General features: G+C 37.4%; 1 protein-coding gene across 1 annotated transcript in view; it reads left to right on the top strand.

Annotated features, from left to right (window-relative positions):
• GMDS (GDP-mannose 4,6-dehydratase) overlaps positions 1-22,961 on the top strand; it is a 409,472-nt gene that overhangs the window by 135,537 nt on the left and 250,974 nt on the right. Inside the window, exons 5-6 of the mRNA XM_054632699.2 lie at positions 18,934-19,126; positions 20,020-20,124. Coding sequence (XP_054488674.2) covers positions 18,934-19,126; positions 20,020-20,124 — 298 coding nt within the window. The remainder of the gene's footprint in view (positions 1-18,933; positions 19,127-20,019; positions 20,125-22,961) is intronic.

Genomic DNA, 22,961 nt, shown 5'->3' with positions numbered 1-22,961 from the left:
CAATTATTTGGAGATCCAGTGCTGAAAACTAAAGTTAAACAAACTCAAACTGGAGAAGAGGTGCAAATTTTTTAAGGTGAGGACAATTAGCATTTGAGCGGCTTACCAAAGGAAGTGAAAGATTCTCCATTTCTTGCAGTCCTTAAATCAAGATTGGATGCTTGCCTAAGAGATATAAATAACTACTAGCTATTTATACAGCTTGGTATAAGAATCACTGAGTGAAGTCATATGGCCTGTGTTATATGGGACTTGGTTATACGAGAAAAAGGACAATTCTAGGTAATATTAACTATATGTGTATAATTGTTGCTTCTGAAGTTAGTAAATACAGCAACAAAAATGTGTTTCTTCTTCAGTATTTGTATTTTCCTTGGATTTATGCATGTGTCAGTCAGAATAGCTGATACTTCTTTCAGTTTTTCATCCATAGGCTTAAATAATTCCAGCTATGTTTTTTTTTATGTTTTACTCTGTATGAAATTAGGCTGTTACTGGTGTTTCTGGTTTAGCTTCCAGATTCTTACACTAGCACACCTCATACTAAAGCATGTGGGTTATAAACACTGAAGTTTTTAACCAAAAAAAAAAGAAAAAAAAAAACCCCCAGCAACAAAAAAAAACCAAAGAATCTTGTTTCCTTCCGAAATTAAATTAAAAATTAAAATTATATCTCCAACTTTTATATGGAAATTCAAAACACAAAACTTATTTTATATTTCCTTTGATTATTTGGAATACCTGAATTAACTGTGGTGTGTATATGTAGTATCTTAGCCTACAGATTTCACATATACATATATATATATATACATATATATGTATCTATATCTACATATATATATATGTGTGTGTGTCTATATCTACATAAAGAGAAAAACACATCTTAAGATGTCTCATCTGGAAGGACAAGGTGGTGATCACCTGGTTTATTTCCAGGTAATGGTGTTAGAAATCAAATTCTTCAGAAACTGTAAAAACAGAAGGCCTACAGAGGTCTCCCTAGTTTTAAAAGCCTATCCTAATAATCCCAGAATTACCAAGACAACTACGATAAAAGAGCATTTAAGTTACAGGCAAAGTAATTCCATTTGAAATTATAAAAACTAACTCTTAACTTCTGTAAAGACAGCCTTTCCAAAAGTACTTTTCCAAGGCTTAGGTGTCTTCAGCCATCTGTAATGGATTACTTTCTCTTACTGTATTTCAGCAAGCAGGGTGGTGGGAAAGCCTTGGTGACAACGACACTAATGCAATAGGGGTTGATTTTTTTTCCCCTTTCAATTTATTTTGGCAATCTTGCAAGAGGGGGTAGGCAGATCTAAATCAGCTACTGCAGCCTCAAGTGTGCTGAGTGTGCTTTGATATCCTCTCTCTGTTATGTCTTCTGTAAGGTAATAATCGCGTGGGTAATACAAAAATGATAAGGATCATGCCCAGCCTTTTGATGTGCTTTATTTTCCAAAATTACTCCATTAGGGGTGGTGGACACAGTGGAAGTTGGCAGAAACTGGGCAGTGGAGCCCCAGGAGGGATGAGAAGGCACTGTCTCTGGCGTTTGCAGGGCTGCAGGGCGGGCGCTGTTGCTGGACAGATGATCTGAAGCAGCGGCGGCTGTTCCGCTCACTACCAAACGCTTCAGCCAATTCATCACAGGGCTCTCTCCACTTGTGCAGACTTGAAAGGTTAAGGCAGTAAATAGTTTATTGCCACCGAGGCCTGTGGGACATTGATCACTGTTGAGTTCCCTCTGTTTAGATGTAGCTTCTTTTGAAATATGTTCTGTAGGTTTAGTCTGAGAGCAGGATAATTGCTGCGAGGGCTTAGGGCTTGAAAGCAGACACTTCCACAGCCAGAGCGCAACAGGCTGCCAAGACAGACTGGTGTGAAACATTACAGCATTATATTTTCTTAATTCTCAGGACTTGAATAAAGCAATAGGAAAGACTGTTTCTTGAGGCATGGGAGGGTAAAGTCATGTGGAGTTTGCCCATTTCATACCTATTAATAAAATCCTTGCTATTGTCCTATTTCCACCCTCTCTGGGGTGCATGCTGCAATTCAAGGCATCTGATGGTTCTCCTTAGCCTAGTGTGGAGGAACTCCTTAATTGTTGTGCAAGTCAGTGTGTGAATTTTTATGGTAAGGTTACACTGCAGCAAGTACTCCTGCTCATGTAATTGTATGCATTTTTCATATCCCACTTATGTATAGGATTCTTACTCTCACCTCTGAGTTTCTGAAACGTGACTGGCAGTATCCTGTCAATACATAGTGCTGGTTGTGTGCCCAACCAGGTTTTTGAGTCTCAAGTTCTGCCAAAACGTGATCTAATGACTCCAGGCTTTGGATCCAGATTGACTAATTTCTCTAATTTGAGGGAGGATTATGGGTTTGGGAGGGTAGATTACAGCAGCAATTTAAAAATATACAACAATACCGATTGTATGTACTTAAGATTTTATGATCATATGTGATGATATGACAGCATATGCCACATTTTTGGTGATGGTGTTCTCCTTAGAGAGGTGGATTCTCAAGAACTTGGACCCTGACCCAACTATCAGCTCCCCCAGGATGAAAACTTGTGTCCATGGGGAACTTCTCAACTTTGCTCAACCTGTGTATGCACTTGAGGTTCAAAATTAGCTCTGGTTAAGATGAGGGTATTTATATTTACATCATTTATTTGTTTTTCAGTAAAAGCCTGCAGATAAAGATATATATTTATATAATATATATATTATATGTCTTATACATAAAGTATAAGGCAGATGATAAATTTTAAAGAAATTTGAGCTTGTTGAGCCATTGTTTCCTAGCATATTGCATATGAATATAGACTTTTAAAGAGGAGTTGCAGTCTGGACAACATGCTGACAGATTTGGAACTGTTTGTCAAAGATAATATCTGCAGTCTTTTGTTCCAAAACCAGAAATGCTACCTGAGATTGCAAAGAAAGGGAGATGAAAGACAGCTTCATACATCATAACTGGAATTTTGTAATAAATTCAGATTGAGCCTCTTTTCAGACTAAACTGGAATATGGTAAGTTATTCCAAACCCTAATTTTAAATGTATGAATTGGTGTGACTCTTGGGGATGTGCAGGGCTGGGAGTTGGACTCGATATTCTTGTGGGTCCCTTCCAACTCAGCTTGTTCCATGATTCTGTGGGTATTTTGATACAATTTTGAAGAAAAAAATCAAATAATAAAATTTGAATTCCTGTATTTAACAGGTTTCTATAAAGTTCAAGACTGAGGCAGTAAAGTGAGAAGGGAAAAAGAAAAACCTGGTGAGCAGTCAATCAGTTTCTCTGTATGTGGCCTCAGTCTTTACTGAGAAAACAGTACCTCAGGCTTGCCAGCTGTGAAATTTTTAGTTCATCTTTACCACAGAGCACATCACATACTTTCCTCATTAAGACAGGGCTGTGAATGGATGATGGATGAACTGTAGACTCATTGTGTTAGAAATACCTATTTCGTTTTAAAAGCTCAGCCCCTCCTTGTCAAGGCAGTCATTCCCTCTTGTAACAATAGAAGAAACATCATGAAGTCATAGTTCAGCTACAGTGAAAGACTTCATTCAAGGATTTGATGAATAGCTAAGGGAAATGTGAGAAAAATAATGTGACAGCTAAAAACTTTTTGTTATCCCTTCCTTTGCTGTCTTGAACTGTAAAATTGTCTATATTTTTAGGGTTAGGTGAGATATCCCAATGTAGGCAGAATAATTTTAAGCTGAGGGAGGTTTTGAGGATGAATTTGCAGATTTTAAAGAGACAAAGAATCTGAGCTAAACATTATACTTTTAAGGATGTGCATTTTAGAGCAACTGTTGCATCAAATCTGCTTCTTAAATAGCTTCAGTTTTATGATTTCTAGGGAAGAAGAAAATAAAAAATATTTGAAACAGAATTCTGAGATGTAGTATGTATTTGCTATACTGCATGCTGAAATGTCTTTACATACAATTTTAAGAGCATGCTAATTTTCCAGATACTGAATTTCATACAAATACATTAATTGGATGGAGTTTGAATTTGGAATTTTTGTGGGAATCTATAATTTCAAAAGTGGTGGTGGTAGTTAAATGTCAATGGGAACTAAAGTCTTGGGGCAGAGTTGGAGTAATGCAAGACTCCTAGGATCAGACTGCTGTAATTTTGGCATGGTATCTAATTTGATCTCATACCTGTCTGTGGTAAGTTCCTGTGATGATACATTGCACAGTATTTGCTCTTGTTGTGCAGAGAGCCAGTAGTATCAGTTCAGTAAAGGGAATTGAATATCTGTGTGTTCTCTCACCTCAGGAAGAAAATTCATTTTTTACTTCCTCTTCCTGCAGAATAAAAATCCCTGTAAGTATATTACTAGGCTGACATATCACTACACTTTACAAGCATAGTAGCTTTGTTTTCTTCATAAATTTGGCAATCTTGCAGCATTAAAAAAAATGCCTCCTCATTTCCATACAGCAAAGGTGTAAGTAGATACCAGTTAATTTGAGTTAGGTATATATTGGCCAAGTCTGTTTACCTGAATCTGAGGATTGTCTGTATGGCCAGTACAGCTGAGAAATCTAAATTGGTTTAAGTCTCACTTTTTTCCTCAATAAAACAGTTCCTAACATTATCCCCTTAATTTTTTAGGAAGAGTTTAGACTTTTAGAAGGTAATATGGAGAGTATGACTTCAGTGCTCTCTAATGGTGTCTTCTAGCACCAGAAAAAGAAATTTGTAGGTGAGTGCAGGTGGGATTGTCAAGCTGTGTTGCTGGTTTAGGGATAGCACAGTTTATTTGAATTTTCTGAGAATTAGTCTTCACAGAATGAGGTTTAATCACATTTTGTTTGTTCTGTTTATTAATCCCATTACTGTGTTTATTAATCCCATTGCTGTATTGTGTTTATTATTCCCATTAACTGCAAGCTGTTAACAAGTTTGGTTAATGCATATATGTAGATTTTTTTAATGTGTATTTGCCTTATTGTCTTTTCTTTACCTGTTTTTTCCATTTTCATACTGACATGAGATGTGGTGTCTCTTTATTCATGCTGTTAAATAGCAAAAATAAAAAGTTAAAAAATCTTAACAATTTGATTTTAAAGTGTTCACTAATGTAAACTATCAATCTTTCATTTTTCATACTCAGCAATGCACCTCTTTCCCTTTCCTTTTCCTCCCACCCAACAGAGGAGCAAAGGAGACAGTTCTTGCGGGTGTGGTTATCATGAGTTAATTGCAACCCTGAGGGGTTTGAGACACTTGGGTGCATTTCATACCTTTCAGCTGTCCAAGGATGAGATTTTCACACAAAGTCTCCACCCCACGGTATTTTACTTTTTATTACATAAATCAGTCTGTGTGCCTAGGGATCATTTATCATTTCCCTAATATTCACCAGGGTACAAACAGTACTGTTCCAGTTCCATTTAACCTCCATATTTCTCCCTCCTACTCCTGCTCAAAAAAAAAAAAAAAAAAAGTTGGCAAGATGCTAAAATTGTATAATGGTGGTTCTGTATTTAATGCAGAAATCATACATTATCATAAGAAACTTTCACCCTTGAGTACTCTTTGTACTTCTGAGAACATGATAAATGGCTGACTAGTGCACTTAGCAACGATGACTTCATTTAAATTTTAGAGTTTCTGAGAAAAGGATTACTGCCTAGAACGTAACTGGTATGAAAAATACATACTTTCAGATGCAACTGCAGTTAATATCAGCTTAAATTTGTGTGTGGAGAGAGTACTCTTGCAACATGAGAGGTGTTAAAATCTATAGGAGTGGAAAGTGAAACACTTGCTGAGGTTTTGCTTTCATGCCAAAATTTTTTAATTTTTTTACCAATTATAGAATTTTTCATCACCATTCACTATTTGCATTTCTCAGCCTTCCCAGTCCAGCTTCCTTGGTATAGTAATGACACAGGATCAAAAATTAACTAATGTTTCCAAACTCCCATATGACACTTTAGAAGTTTCCTCTGTTTCTCTGGCAAACAGGCAGCACCAGTTTGTTTCTCCTGGTGTTTTGTGGTTCCTTGACAGAACTTTTTGCATCCCAGATGAGGATGCTCAAGGCCCCAGAGCAGCTTGGGGTCAGCACGTGGAAATTAGCTAAAACTCCTACTGCAGCCACCAGACATAGCTTCTTAGCTGATGTCAGGGTTGTGTGCAATCACAGATCTTAACCTGCGGTATTTTTTCATCCAGCCGTACTTCACAGCTATTCAGCACGTTTCCCTCATGGATAATCACTGCCTGTGCAGCAGGGCTCTCTCAAGTGCTCTGTAGAAGCTCTAAATGCTTCCCCTTTTTGTATGTGCATTTAGTGGGCAAGTTAGTATCATGACATCTTCTTTGGCTTAATACTGTGTGATAAAACTTACAGACTGAACTTGATTTTTTTCTTGCCTGATGGACAAGCCCTGGAAACACAACATTTTTAGTTTCAATTAAATACTTGTGAATACTGGCTGGCTTGGAAGGACATGGAAACTGAGTATGCTGTTTTATAGAGGCTTGCAGGCATGTAGAGAAAATGTGTTTGGAAGGGAAGACAGGTTGAAAAAAATCCTGAGATAGATTTACATGACTCCTTCCACATTTATCTTTTCTTGAGATAAATGCGCTCTGTTGGCATGTGCTTGTGATCCTGCCATTTCTTGACTGAGATATTCATGAGTCATTCAAAAAAGAAAAAGCCTGATTGAAAAGTGCTAATTGAAATAAGATATTTGCATACAATAGGGACGTGGCATCTGCCTGAGCCATACATTTTTTTAAAACTAAAGTGCAATCGTTCACAATTTTACAGGCTTCACCTTATTTGTCAAATTTGATGTTTCCACTGATCGTGTCCAATGACTTGTTCATTTGTACATTTTGGCAATGACTTGTTCATTGGTACATTTTGGCAAGTTGGTCTTGTCTTCCACAGTGGTTTTCCAAGATGCCTCATCATGAGGCTGCCAAGTTCGCTTTGAAAGCTGACAAAGCTTTTTATACATTAGTCAAGTCTTACTCAAAGCTGCTCTGAGAGGACCTTTTCTGGCACCTCAAGTGCCACCCCACGGTATAGATGAAGAGAAGCACTCTATTGTAGAGGTTAGTATGGTGTTTTGTCCCTTCTAGCACTGCTAGAGACAAAAACTGCAATGTTGCTTTGGAGCACAGTCAGGGGCAATAAAGAAATACAGTGTTTGTTCTTAGGGGCGAGAGGGAAAACTCACAACTTGTTGAGTTTTTGTGATTAGTTGACTACCATATTCCTTTTTAATGAATGGTTTATTTTATCTTAATGTTCAAGTGAAGAGCAGCTGTTATTCCTAGTCCTTTTCTCTGTGTCAGAATCCAAGAGATTGGTGAAAAACAGGGCTGAGGTTAGGGTTGTGGATGACACTATACAAATCAGTTGCAGTGTTCTGCTTTGATTTATGATCACCATGGCTCATGAGTGCCAAAGCTGTCTTTTAAAATTTATGCCTATACATTGTTTCCTAAGAGTTGTAGTGAAGAGGCTTTAGTAGTCCATAATAAATGGAAGAATAAAGTAGGGCAAAGGGAATACTAGCAGAAAAAAAATAACAGGCTGATATATTCTCTGAGAGTATCATCCTGCTTGTTCAATAAAGTTTAGCCAGAAGGGTCTCATCCCTTTAAGCTCTCTGCCCCTTGGCCTTTTCCCCCTTACCTCCACATACCTGTTGAGACACATGTTTTTCTCAGGTTTCATCCCATAGGGTTCTTCCTAGCCAGCCACCCACATCTTTTTAAGACAGATCAGTTGATTAAGTAGAATATTTTATGTGGGGGATCACCTTGGAGTTCAGAATGCTCACTGTCACACAGAAAACAGCAGTGTTCTCCTTGAAAGGATGCAACTGGAGAAGATATAAGGCTCGTGGTTTTCAAAGTACTGTAACCACATTAAAATCTGTGCACTAAAAATTGGAATAATAAAGGGTATTCCACTCCAGTAGCTTCCTAGACAGGATGAAGGACTATCACAGTCCACTTTTGAGGTATGTAATTACACACTGAGTTTACTGAAAGTAGTTTCTACAGGTTTATTACATCACTCACAACAAAGCCATCATCAGCTACTGTATTTGTGGGTGCTATTAATACCCATATTTTAAAATTAATCATATGTAGTGCCTGTACATGCACTACAGGCATTAGAGTATTAGTGTTCCTCCGCTAGGGTTCACCCACTTTAGCATTTCAAGGGGTGTGGGTGGTTTTGTTTGGTTTGTTGGTTGCAATTTTAATAAATTTGAAGGATTCAGTGGTTTTGTTTCAGGGCTGGTGTAAACCTCAGACTCTTTTATTTAGTTAAAGAATGTTTTTAAGTATCTTTAAGTAGCTGTTCCCAAGAAGAAGTAAAAGGAAAAGAATGCTGCTGGGTTTTGGAATTGTTGTCCTTTCTTTGAGTTAGATTTCAGAGTGAAATTTCACAGAAGATGACCTTATGCATTGGAAGAAAAGGCAATTATTTGCCCTGCTCAAAAAAAGAAAACTGAAAAAGCCAAACCCTGGTGACTTATTTCTTGACATGCTATTGCATGTTTATTAATTTTCCCAGTCCAGTCATTCCTGATGAAGTACTGCAGCAGGGAAGGTGGCAGCTATGGGAGCATGACTTTTGTCAGTACATACCTATCCATCCAAATTTGCACCATGTAATTAGCCATCCCAATTTAATTCTTAATGCACATGCAGTAAAATTGGAAAAAGAAATGGCTTGGGCATTAATTGCATAGAAGTCTGAGGTATCCTGAAAAAATTCTAGCTAAATAAGAGTTATGTTGTTTTTAATTGATTCACAGCAAACCAGAAAGTAGAACTAGGTCTCTGGAGCTGTAACCCTAAGAAGCATTGTAAGTGATGGCAAATAAGGGGAGAATATGGACTTACTGAGGAAAGTGATTGGACAAGAATAGGACTGAAGTGATAGTGTTTATTTAGAAAATGTGTTTCTGTGCACTTTTACTATTGTAATAGTGTGGTTTTACTATTTTAAGAGTAAACTGAGTGCAAAATGGGGCAGGCATCATTTGCCTTCTGAGCTGGAGTACTTAGAATTCTTTTGCCACACAGATGCAGGTATTGGACTCTGAGCTCTGAATTCCCCTCCCTGGGTACTTCAAGGCAGAGGTTGTTCCCTAGATGGAATCACAGTGCTGTTAAGGCTGGAAAAGACATCTAAGATTGAGTTGAAGCACTAATCTAACACTGCCATCTTCACTGCTAAAATGTGTCCCCAGATGCCACATCTACACCATTTTTTCAATGTGTGATTCTACCATTTCCCTGTTGTGCCCAAGACAAGAAGTCTTCACTTTTTCCTGTGTGTGTGTGTATGCAATGCTTATTCATTCCTGTTGCAGTGTGACCCTGGAGAGTTCCACGGGGACGTGGGCTCCACATTCCCTCAAAAACTCGTATTCTCATTTGTCTCCCTGAAGTCCTGTTCTGAAAGCTCCACCTCAAATGAAGCACCACAAGCTGTGGTCAGAGCTGAGGTCCCTCTCTGCCCTGAGACTGTGATGATGATGGTTTTTGAGTAGCTGACAATAAGAGACAGCAAAGATAAGTTGCTTTATCTTGCATGGTTTAAGAGTGCTTCCAGACAGCATTACCTCAGCTCCACAGTGAAATGGTAACTTGTTTTCTGGCACTGACTTGGTGGCTGTGTCTTGGCCCCTGTCTGGGCCCATATTCATGGGCAATCTCTCTGATTGGGTTTATGGTCTTGTAAATGAGTAATACATGCACACTGATGTAATTATTTTTTTTTTCTTAGAGCATCCCTGTGAAGCAGGGAAGCTCGTTCACCCCTTAGTTAGCTGTTAGGAAGCAGGTAGCAATTCTTGTTCAGAGGAGGAGAAAATTTAACAAAATTAAAAATCACAGATATTTCCATAGAGTAAAAGTTAAAAGCTTTTGTTAATCATTATAGAAAGTGTTTTTGTTTTTTTTTTTAATGAAGTATATGTCATATCTCTATAGTTGCTTCAAACTGTACACAGCTTGGTCAGAATGAATTATAAGACTTTAACAGCAGTCAGTGGTTTTTTTCTCACCTTTTTATCATGAGCTGTGCTGCATCAGTTACTAGTTGGATATAGCACAGAAAGCCATCCCAAAATAATGAAAAGTATAACTTGGAGAACTAGGTAGATAATGGATAATGTAGATAATGGGTGGACAGGAGGGAAAATTAAGAAAAAAAATATTTTTTCTTAAAGAAAAAAATTATTAATTTTTAGCAAGTTTTCTCAAGTTTTTCAAAATAATTTTAAGAGATTCTACAAAGGATCTGTATAGCTTCAGTACATTTTTTTCCAGATCAAATGCCCTTAAGGTAAGAAGACCCCACTCCATAATAAAATATGACAACTCAATTTATGAAATATTTTATTTTGTCATGAAGGGAGAAGTATTTTTGATACATTGGAGGTATCTGAGAAGCTGAATTTTGAACTGCTTTTAAGCTTTCTTTAACAGTGGCATTTGAAATAAAGAATGGCACTCTGGGAAGTAATCTTCAGTGATAATAATTGCTGAAAACATAGCTTTTCTCTGGTTGAAAAGGCAGAACTTCTGACCAGCCCCATAAACTTAGGGATGTTTTACCTTATGCATTTGTAGGAGGTACAAGAGAGTCAGGTGAGGTCATCATTTGCAAAGTGTTGGGTTAATTCTGGCTCCTAGGCAATACAGAGTTCTGTCAATATTTGGGAGGGTCCATTGTGTTAAGCTGTGTTCTGCAGTCTTGTGGGCTAGGAAGGCAAAGAGAGGAGAGACTGTTGTTGACAAAGCTTTGCCATACTAGATTATTGCTTTAATCAATGTCTATCTAGCCATCCATTGAAAGTCTACCAAAATCATAAAGCAGATAGATGGTGAAGGTTTGATTGCTCTTTCTAGGGGTTGGTTTTTTTTATTTCTTTCTTTTTTGCTTGTGATGATGCTTTTATCACTACTGTGAGAAACATCTTTCAATGTGTTCTGAAAGCATCAAGGAAGTGAGGATGAAAGTTTTTAAAACAGCTTCAGAAGTTAAAAAGCCTCCCAGAACTATAATATAGTTGTCATGTTAGAGTTTTAAATAACCTGTATGTTTTAAATTAATGTATTTATATGTGAAAGTGAGTAAGAATGGTGCTAGTTCTTTGGAAGTGACTGCATTCCCTGCATGGATGTTATTCATAGCTCTCTATTCCCCTGGTACATATAAAGCAAAATGAATTGGCTATCTTTTTACATCTCCCTTTGAATGTTCTCTAGTGACTCTGCAAGTTGCCCCTTTTTGTCTTTCTATTAAATAGCATTTAAAGCTTCTGGCACAGCTGGACTTCAGTATGTAAAAAAGCTTTTAGGGTATTACAATGTCATTAGCTATTGAAGCTACAATATTTGAAACACCAAAACCCATCCTGACTTTGCTGCATGTGGCATGTGCTTAAAAGTTTGGGTGTGTGTGTACATTGTTGAGGCTATCCCTGAACAAAATCATGCTGACAATGAATAAAGAATCAATGCTGCTTTTTTAAAAGCTTCTTTTCTAATCTCTGTAATTTGAAACTGAAGACTTAGAACAGTGGGTCAGAGATTGTTCTGCAAGATAAATCCCTTGCATCACATAACCCTGACAACTCCCCAGTTCCATCAAATTAATAACAAATGGATGAGAAGATAAGCAAAACTAATGGGGAGGTTACATTTTTGTGACAAAGGTTTATGGCCATACTGAATCTCATGTACTGTGATATCCCTCCTCCTTTTCCTCCTCCGCTTTGGTATTTTTTTACTATCAGATCTGAGCATTCCTCTATCTGAAGCTCTTCTGTGGAAGAGATATGATGAATAGCAAGATGAACTGCATGTCTCTAAAAAGCTGCTGTGAATAACTCTACTTTTATAGTAGAAATCACTGGTTTTTTTACAAGGCCAGGCCTCATTCTTGCACACTGTACATCCATGTTCTGCTCCTTGGATGCTGCTGCATGTTTGAAGATTGAAACACACTGCTGTAATCACATCTCCCTCTCTTCTTGAAACTGTGCAATAATGGAGTTTGGCAGCAGTGACTGAATGTCATCCGGACTGGATCTTTTCACATAGCAGGACCAGCTTACAGCAGGTGGCTCAGGGTGATGTCTGATTGAGTTTTGAGTATCTCCAAGGGTAGAGATGCTACAGATGGAGATGTCAAAGCCTCTCTGCGCAACCTGTTGCAGTGTGAGACCAGCCATGTTGTGAACTTTTTTTTTTCCTGATATCTAATTGTAATTTCACATGTTCCAACTTGTGCCCATTGCCTTTTGACCTGTCTCTGGGCAATTCCCTTTTAATCCAGTCTGTTAAATTCTCTTGATTCACTACAGTAGATAGGCAATGAGCAGAAGAGTAAACAATTTGCAAATTACTTCTGTTGGAGATCTGGTCCAAACACACCTTTGAATCCAATGGTCAAGACAACTGTACAAGTTGTAGGAGACTGTTTTTTTTGAAATGGAGAATGGGTATTCCAATTGAAGGGTTGTGGCATCAAAATTTTGAAAATAATGAGGAGCAGGTAGTTCTTCTATAGCCCTTAGCTGCTCATACATAAAGCAGCAGCTGCTTTAGAGGCATGTTCACCTTTAGAGGCAAAGGTGAACATGATGACCTCGAGAGTTCAATTTACAACTGCACCTGCAGTTTGCCAGGAAGGAATCACTTGCTAAGGAAACTGAATAATGAATTCAACTTTCAACCCCTACTGATAGGAGGCCAGATAAATATGCAACTTTACCTACTTGAGGAGTATTTCTCCATGCTTATTCTCTTTGGGTTTATTTTATTTTTTCTCTTTTCCACCTAACAAAAACCAAGTAGCAGTTTTTGCTCCTAAGAAGGGAAAAAGGGACCTATATTAATAAAGGCAAGTTATTTCTCTTTATATATTATTTCAATATGTTTGCATTAAGAACTTGAAGTTAATCTGGTGGAGAGTTATAAGGAAGACTTACCCAAGTCGAGCCATGAGAAATTGCTGTATGAACATACACTGTGGAATATGTTAGGGGGCCTCTTGATCCTGATCACTGAGTATTTCAGTTGCACAAAGGAAGTTTTTACAGAATCTGAAGATCATCAAGTCTCATTTAAATCCCCAAACAGTAAAAAGGTTATTTTTGTACTTTGGTTTGGGCCTTCATGGTTAGAGGTGAAGGTGAAATACTGGCTCACTGATGTCAAAGCCTAACTTTTACCACTTCAAGAAGTGTCTCCAGTCACACAGCCTGCATAGTGGGACAGAGCCACAGTGAAAATCCACCATAGGACCAAAATGGAAGCACTGTAGAGAAGTAGAAGAATGAGCACTGGTTTTATCAGCTGAACTGCTTATTCCTTTTCATCACAAATAACTTGAAAATCCACATTACCCAAGCTCTCTTGCTGCAGCAATATTGTGAATGTCTTAAGCTAACATAAATTTTAGGAAACAATGTTGACTTCTGCTTCCACTTATAAAATCTTTGCTAGTTCTCCACTTGTAATCATGTTGTCCAAATACTCTAATTTTATACAGATCACTTTATTTTTTTTTTGTCTTGCTAATGAGAGAACAAGGAAATAAATGGGAAAGAAGATAAATCTACAAAGGCCATGGTCATTTTATCCAGAATTTCAGTCACTATGTTTTTAAGTCTGTTTCTGTTTAGCTAAGAAATTAAATAGGACTTTAAGATATCAAGAGTATTGCTTAGTAATCGGCAGTTCAGAGCTATTGAATTGATTTTTCTGTATAGCAAAATATGTAATTGTTTGGCGGATTTTGTATCTTTCAATTCATTTTTTTTATTGGGTGAGAGGACAAACATTCATTGACTTAAGAGGCTGGGGGGAAGAGAAATTGTCACATTCTCTTAGAAGCTTACCTGACATTTTCTTTCCCATCCCCTTAACACAGCTCAGCTCCCCCAGATACTTTATATTTCCTAAAATCCCTAAGATTTTTTTTTTCAGTGTGTTAGGACTTTACAGGAATTCTTGGCCCATAGTCTGTATTAGATTTAGCAACTGGAATCTTATGCTTTACATGCCTGTTCGTAGGGATTGAGCAGCTTGTTTACTGAGATGACGTAAGTAATCCTAGTGGTTTTTATTGGCAGTGGAAGGCACACTGAATATTCAAAACAAACAGAATTGCTTTTAAAGAATGCAAAAAAGTAACCACTGTGAAATTTGTGAGAGTTGAAACATTTCTGAGCAGTTTTTCTGCTTTGTGATTTGCTTTTCTGGCGTAATCCATTTTTAATGACCTGATACACATATCTTCTCCTTTGATAAACCTAAAGAATCAACCATAGGCTTTTTCAAAAGACCAGTGGTACTTAAATTGATGTAATAGTTAGGTTAGCCACCTCTCCTTTTACAGTGAAAGAATAATAATTTACATTTATACTATCTTGTTTCCTCCTGGGGCTTCACGTAAGCTTCCCTCTTATTATACCAACCTTCCAGAAATCCCATCTTCTGCAACTGAGAAGACTGTAAGGAAGAGATGAAATTTCAACTAATTATTTATATTCCTTCCATAGAGCATTGAAGCACATTCTGCTAGCATATGCTTTTTTTTAAATAGAAAACTAATAATTAATATGATCACAGCTTGTCTGTTGGATTCTTCCAAATGACAAAGCAGAGATGAAAAGTCTCACAAAGTCAAAATTATGTGTGCACTAAATTGATAACTTTCAGAGTATCACCATTGCTGACAGCAACACATCGGTCAAAGCAATACAGTCTTGTATATAGTGCTTATAGACATGATAGGAATGTGGTTCTTGTGGAGGGTAAGACCTATATGTTTTCATTTAGATACTTTTCAGTAAACTTTTAAATCTTGTTGAAGATCTTGCTAAGCTTGGTTTTGAATGATCATTTGGGAAACATTTTATTTAAAGTATTGCTCTATTAAATTAATATCTCTTGTAGAGATTGAATATGTTGGTTATAAAAAGAAATAAATGGGAGAGGGGAACACAAGAGTTCAAATTCAAAAGGTAGAAACCAGTTCACAAAACTCATTCTGATTGTAGCCACATGAAGGAAGAGACATAATGTGGTACAGTGTATTCATATTGTGTCCCGTGCTTGCAGAAGTGTTATAACTTATGAAACCATGCTTTTTTTGTGAAAATTTTATCATCCTATGGTAAGACTTGCTGTGGAAATTTTTTCTTGTCTGTGTTTGAAATGTATTATTAGGGATGAATCCAGCAAAGAAGATACTCAGTATGTAGAATTCCCATGTACATAAGGAGTCCATTTGCTTTTTAGTATTCTTTGAGAAAATTCTGCAGGGTGTTCAGAACCTGAAAACCTGGAACTTGAAGTACTTTTGTCAAGTGTCTCCTTATTTTTCTTTATCCTCTTGTAATGGCACACTTATCACTATCCACTGAATAGAATAACTAGATATATCTGAAAAATATACTTTTATGGTACCTCCAGAGATCAACAATGATAGCTGCAAAAGCATGGTTGTCCCCTTGGTACTTGGGAAGTACAAAGTGCCAAGGTCACTCAGACTCGTGTTTCAAAACAATTTCTTGGTTGGTATGCCATGATTTCCCTTTGGCACAAAACCTATCCAAAAAGGCCAAAGTATTGGATCCATTACTTCAATACCTGTTGAGAAAACTTTCAGATTTAAAGTTTCTGCCAGGTAAAGAATCTTCTTTTCCTTAGTCCAGTCATTACAAATACTCCATGCTTCCTTCAAAACAAGTTGTTGTTGCAGGTCTTACTCTCTTGTTGAGAGTAAGAGATAGCTTTGGATTTTTGGGGAAAGAATGGAGCATCTGTCTTATGTAGCTCAATTAAAAAATCAGTGTGTGTAAATACGTTCTCCAAAGCATGATCAAGAGCATCTCTCTTATGTTTTCTGCTCTGACTCACTGCTATCTTTATTGGTATAGAGGAAGACAATCTTCCTAATTCAGACACTTAAGAAAGTTGTCCTAAGTTAGGCAGCTTGAAAACTCTCATCTGTAGGTATTAGCTCAGCTCTTTTTTCCCACTGGATAAATATTTAATCTTTCAAAAAGTATGACTTGGTTTTAGCCTTTATACACCTACCTTTACAGTAATATCCATGAAGTTTTTACTCTTTCAGGTAGTCCCACAGAGATCAGTGAAGGTTATTTTTAAGAGTAACATCTATGGAATCTGGTTCTATATTTGGTTTCTATAACTCAGTTCTTTTTTGTGTGCTATGCATGCATTTTGTTTTCTCTTGCACATCCCTCTTAATTAAGCCCTTGTTTGGGGTTTTTTTGTTGGCTATGTTTTTTTTTTTTCTTTTCTCCTTTTTTTGGGTATTTCTGCTAATCTTGAACAAAATACAGTGTATAAGAAGAGTTATAATAAGAAGAATATAATTACAACATAAGAATTATGTTGTAATTATATTCTATTCTTGCTGTACCCTAAATCAATTAATACATAATTGATTTAGTATTTTTAAACCCTTTTACATTTTTAACTTTGAATTAGAATCAAAGTAAAATTTGGGTGGCTTGTATCTCTATTTGCAATATAGCTGCTCCTGCCTTCCACAGGGTCTCTTAACAGTCCAGAGTTCTTGGCGTTGGATGTTTTAGTGGATAAAACCATTTTTAAAATTTTCCTGAATACCATTTTTGTCTAACCTGCACTCAAAAATGAAATGTATTTAGTGGTCTGAGTCCTGACCCTGGTGAACAGCAGTCTGCATTACAAAACAGACACAGAACTGGTGGTTTCTGCTTGGGGACACTCAGACCCAGTCAGCGTGGGTGCACAATTACCTCACACCCCAGGGAGTGTTTTCTGAAGGTGAAGACTGAGGTCATTCATCAGGCAATAGGGAAAACCATCTCTTGTGAAACTGGTCTCTACACCAGCCAGAGAGAGCCTTTCCCAGGGCTGCTGCTGCTGTGGCCTCATTGCTCCCTTTGGTTAAGAGGTTTATAATCTGGGATCTCCTAGATCTCAGTTACATGTGCCATTTGCTTTGCAGAATATGATGCAAAGAAGCAATGATTTGCATTTCAGGGTGATGTTTTTAGCAGGTTATTAGTTGGAAACAATGCCTTAATATAGGTAAATTCCTGATTCTGCTATAGTTATTATGTGTTTTGCTTTCATTGGAGAGCTGGGACATGTGATTAATACACCAATTTATGTTGGTTAGTACATTATTGACTCTACCATCTACTCATTAAGATGGTTTCCTAAGAGTTACTCTGACACTGAAGTTGAGAGACTTAAGTGGCTGTCATCTTTGCGCCAAATGGATTAAAACAAAAAATGCACAGCCCTTCTTGGTAGATCAGTGCTCAGTTTCAGCTGGGTCATACCAGGTTAATAAGACAAAGTATCAGGTTGCCTTTTGTGATTTTTTTCTCTGGTTAAAAGAAAGGAAAATGAAGGTTTGGTTTTGTTCATATCTTTACCTATTTCAGCTCAAAACTGTGTGTGAACCTTTTTATTTTGAAGCACAGTAACACAATTTAGATAATTTCATGACTGTATTAAATTAACCATAAGTGAAAATGCAAATTAATCATTTTTTTTCCCCATCTGCGGTGTAAGTAAGCCTTAAACCTCCAGTGGTTACTGAATAGGGGAAGTGGCTAAACAGGAGGAATGAATAGAGGGATATCAGTCTGAATCAGCTAGAGGGGACATAGGTAGAATAATTCTTTGGGTCGGGGCCATGAAGGAGACTGCCCTAAAAGCCCATTCACCTTTACTTTTTATAACATTGGCAGTATAAGCAGGGAACTTTTTTTCAAAAACTGGCATAAGCAAAATCCCTGAGTACGGGAGAGGATGTAGAAGGAAGGAGGAATGTGCTGCTGGGATAGGCACTGGTGGGAAAAAATTCTTGAGTCCAGGAACTTTGTTGGAACCTCCAGATAAACATCCTGTACCTCCAAAAAAAAAAAAAAAAAAGTGAGCTCCCTTCTGAGCATGTTTTCTCCTGTCTTCAGACTGGGGTGGTCACAACACCCCTCTTACCTTCGGCTTACTTTTTCCAAGTGTTTTTTTTTTTCCTTTTTCTGTAACTGCAAAGAAAATAATTAATGTAAACAGTCTGAAAGCTTGGACTTGAGCACTGATTGTGGCATAGGCCACAAGAAAAACTCATGGTAAAGGCAACTATAAATACTGGAGTGGAGAGAGAAAAAGTGGGCATGACTTTATTATCATACTTTGAAGAATATGTCAGCTGGAGATGTCAGGGTATTTTTGCATACCTCCAACCATTTGCAGTCACATTTTATGATCTCTCTAAGCTCTGTGCAAAAGCCACAGCTCTGGTACAACTTGGTCAGGTAGTATTAGGAGTCTCATTTGATAGCAGGTATTTCTACTCTTCTCTGAACTTTGATGTCTGTTTAAATTGCAAAACCTTGGATCTTGTTTAAAGTTTGGGGGGTGGGGGGGTGTTTATACATGTTGGTGCTGTCATGCTCTCTGTCCTATTACTTTTTAACAATGTATTTTGGGCAATTATAACCAAATTCAAGTGTGACAAAGATATTGAGCTCAAGTGACTATTGTGGAAACTGGCAGCTGTGGAGATAAGAGAGTGCCTGATAATGTTCCCACCATGGGGAGGCTTACCCCTTACTTCACGTGGGAAAATAATCCCAGGGAACACCAGTCATTTGGTTTGGCTATTTATGGAACTACTTATTTATTCTTAGAAATCCTTTGAGGGTACTTTTGTAAACTGAGTATCTACTCTGTACAGAAATGTCTAGATGGTCTGTGGCAAGTGATATATTGTTTTGGTCGGTTGTACATGATTTGGCATGTTCTGTTGCCCTAGTAAAATCGGTGGGTTTTTATTTCTTTCTCTCCCCAAGATTTCTTTCGACCTCGCTGAATATACTGCTGACGTTGATGGGGTTGGCACTTTACGGCTCCTAGATGCTATTAAGACCTGTGGCCTTATCAACTCTGTGAAGTTTTACCAAGCCTCCACCAGTGAACTTTTTGGAAAAGTGCAAGAAATCCCACAAAAGGAGACCACCCCTTTTTACCCAAGATCGCCTTACGGTGAGGAGCGCTGACGGTGTGTGTGTGTGTAGTGTCTCTGCCTGTCTGTCCTCCCTGCTCATGTCTCAGGGCTGAAGTCATTTGGATGTGAGATTAGAATGATGATAGAGCTAAAGTGACTAGACATGTTGAGAGGCATACCTTTATGAATTACTATATAAAAAGTATTTGCTGCCATTGCCTGGGGGTTGGAAATTAGCATCTCACTTCACAAGGCCTTGTTCATTCAGCTCAGAGGTGAAGAGCTCTTGAAGATGGGGTGGGGAGGGGGGGGTAGGGTGACTCCTCCTTCACAAAGGGTTGTGAGGTACCACTGAAGTGATAAAGTTTCATTCCTTTGTTTTTTGCCTGAGTGAAAGACTCCCAAGAGCTCACATCTTCCCTCATGAACTCGTATGAAATTTGAAACACTTATTAAAGCAATGATCATGGAGGATTTCGGTGATAAAGTTTCAAATCAATTTGAGTGTTAAGGCACCAGATTTTCACTTTTATTCCTCCAAAGTAATTTTGGTTTTGTTTTGGGTTTTTTTTTAATTAACAGAGGTCACTACAGTGGCATATTTCACACGCTCTGACCATGTTAATTATATTGTAAAAGAGAAAATGCTGTGTCTGAGTGTGTATAAGAAAACAAATAAGAAAGTGCCCTGATATTTCCTGGCCAGTTCAGAGGCTGCTTAGAATATGAGTATTTTCCCATTCAGGTACTGTTTATTGGGCTGATTTTTTTTTAATATAAAATTTTACACATATAGGGAACTAATCAAATGCTAAAGCACATTGCTGTTGAAATGTGGACTTCACCCTGCATGTGACAGAGACTTGTGTGTGTGTCTGAGCTGTGCATAGCCAAGCTTCTATACAATAATACTTCAAAATTATTTTTACAGGGGCAGCAAAACTGTATGCCTACTGGATTGTGGTGAACTTCAGAGAAGCCTACAATCTCTTTGCTGTGAATGGCATCCTCTTCAATCATGAGAGCCCCAGAAGAGGTTAGAAAAGCCGTGTGAAACTGTTTCCAACCTTGTGTATATCTGATCGGAAAAATGGAACAATGCATCCACAGGTTTCATTTAAACTTGCCAAAATTCTGTAGGGAAGGTGTCACGACTTGCAGGCTACCCAGGGCATTTGGTGCAGCCCTCCTGGCAGTCTCAGGGCCTCAGAGCTCAAGAACAGCAGCTTTTCCCTTCAAGCATCGTATTCCATTTTGTAGCTCACGAACACCGAAGGGAAGTTTGGGTATCTAATTTTGTGTCCCTGTTGATAATAAGTAAAGGCAAAAATGTTAATATGATACATTAAAAAAGGCAGGTTTTCTAAACAGTTTTTTGGGCAACTACATAACAGATGCAGTTTCAGGTGTGACATACTCAAGATTTTAATTTGTGTGTAAATTTCAAATTAAGAGGCAGAAATAATAGATGCTCTAAGTTCATAAGAGTAATTAGTACAGCCTGGTATATTTTGAAAAAATTTTGAATTATGGCTCATACTGTTTTACAAGATGGCTTTTAACACATGGCTTTAAAATGCCTTTCAGTTTAATCCTTAATAACAATGCAGCTTAAATTCCACCTAATCATCCCTTTTCCGCTTGCAGTGCTTTATGAACAATTAATGCTGGTATTTAGTTTGAGTAGGACTCCATGGTTGATTGGAGGTCTCTTTTACAATGACAGTTTTCCTCTGCCCTTTAAGTATTGTGACTGTTGAAAACACTCTAAAATTAAACTTTAAATTAACACAGAAAACTGGATTCTCAGTGCAGAAGCCTTTTATTGTGGTCTATTTCTAAATGAAAAATAAATTCAAGTTTTACAGGAATGCTATTATATAAATTATAGCCTGGCACAAAATGGAAGATTTTTAATCATACTTATATGGTACTTATATAAAACAGACCATAATTTCAACTCTGCTTAAAAGAAAAAAAAAAAAAAAAAAGAGTAGAAAAAAGGAGTCCATGTCAATAGGATTTAAATATTCATTTCAGTCTTTGGGAGTCACAGCTGTGAAACCTCATCATACAGTGGGTAGGCAGCATTTAGAGTAATTGGTGGTAGAAGCTGGTGTGTCACTTTACTGGAGCAAATAAAGCACAAGTTCAAAATTAAAGGGGAATCATATTCACTAGATTATTTAATTTAGTAGCCGTAATACTTTGCTTTCTATTAAAGAGTTTACTGAGGTGTATTCATAGTGTGCTGTGAACTAACGCTCAAATTGCTCTGAGTTTTCACTATGCAGTCAAAACATTCTGACTATTGTAAAAAATGTGGGAATGTGCAATAAAAACATTAGCTTGGCATGATTTCTAATAACTCTAAGGAGCTACAAGATGAGATGAAAATTTTATGAACACATTCTGTTTCTGATGCTCTGGTATGGACTTGTGCCATTTTGAAGGAGGAAAACTTCAGGTACTCATTGCTATTTTGATTCCTCTGGTGTTTGTTCCTGCTTTAACACTACTGCAATAGGGTTTCCAATCTGAGGTCTCTTTTCAACATATTTAATGTCCTCATGGAGCACTCAAGTCTGTGCTTTGAAGTCTCAGACTGTACTTTTCATTCTGTGTGTGTTTGCTGGGTGAAGTTTTGGATCCTTTATGCCATGAACAGGAATCTTGTCCTAGAAATGGTTTCAGTTAACTCTTTTTGCCTTAGCAGGAGTACCTGCCATGAAAGCAACTGTAACCACAAACCAGTGTTATTTGAATAGTGTTTTTGCGGGAAAAGGTTTGGAAACTATACTATACAGATAAGAACATGATATAACAGTAGTTTTGAGATTGCTACTTGGTAGCCATTCATCACTTTCTTAATATTTTTGAAGATTGCAAAGGCACTTCAGGAGGAAAAGAGGACTTAACTGGAATTTCTAACTCCTATGCAAAACTGGTAATATCCATAGAATTTTAGGATGCTTTATGGTTTAGCCTTTTTTAATACTGATTTTAAAGATTGGGAATACCTAAATAAAGCAATACATATTTTCTTCCAATACTATATACCACTATTTCAGTTAGTTTAGGGTTACACTGAATGCATCAAATACAACATCCCATTGGTGGTGGTATTATCTGCATCTTGTCCACACAAAATCTAATGCCCAGGAATCAAAGCAGAGCAGAAGGTTGCAGCAGTGCCACTTGCTGAGGTGCAGAACTGATCACTTCTGGCAGAAAGTGCATACCTGAATTTTAAATCATACTTTTGAAAATTTCTGTAAGTTTCTTACACAAAATGTATTTATGGGAAAAAACTGTAAAGAGACAAACTCTGACATTCCTTACAGCCAGGGATCTGTGAAATATCCTACACTGGAAGGCAATGGTAAGGATGAACAGAATGCGTTTTTCATACCTTGGAGCCTGCACTGTGGGCTGTGGTCAAATATAGAAGTATTCGAAGTAGGAGTACTCATGTTGAAAGATGGTGAATTGCAGTTGTCTGCCAAGCTGGTCACTGACGTTGAATTGAACAAACAATTGTAAAGAGTTTACTTCATGAACTGTATTGTAAATAAGTGTTTGGGGTTGCTCAAAAAAACACACACAAAGGTTTTAGCAAAAATAGGTTTAATATGAATTTATAAAAACGTGACTTAACAAAGTTTGATAGACAGGTTTGCTCTATTACTTACTACATGGATGAAACATACAAATGAATACTGAGTTAGAATCAATTTGGAATGATTTGCACAGAGACTAAAAGTGCTGAAGTGCAAGGGAGACCCATTGAGTCAAGTTGATAAACTCCTGATGTAGTTTAGATGCAGATGGTTCAGTCTTTAGTTTCAGATCTTTAAAATTATTTATGTCTAT

This window comes from Agelaius phoeniceus, chromosome 1, assembly GCF_051311805.1.
Source record: "Agelaius phoeniceus isolate bAgePho1 chromosome 1, bAgePho1.hap1, whole genome shotgun sequence".
Classification (NCBI taxonomy): domain Eukaryota; kingdom Metazoa; phylum Chordata; class Aves; order Passeriformes; family Icteridae; genus Agelaius; species Agelaius phoeniceus.
Note: the sequence above shows the minus strand (reverse complement) of the source record. Positions and strands in the feature narration are given on the sequence as shown.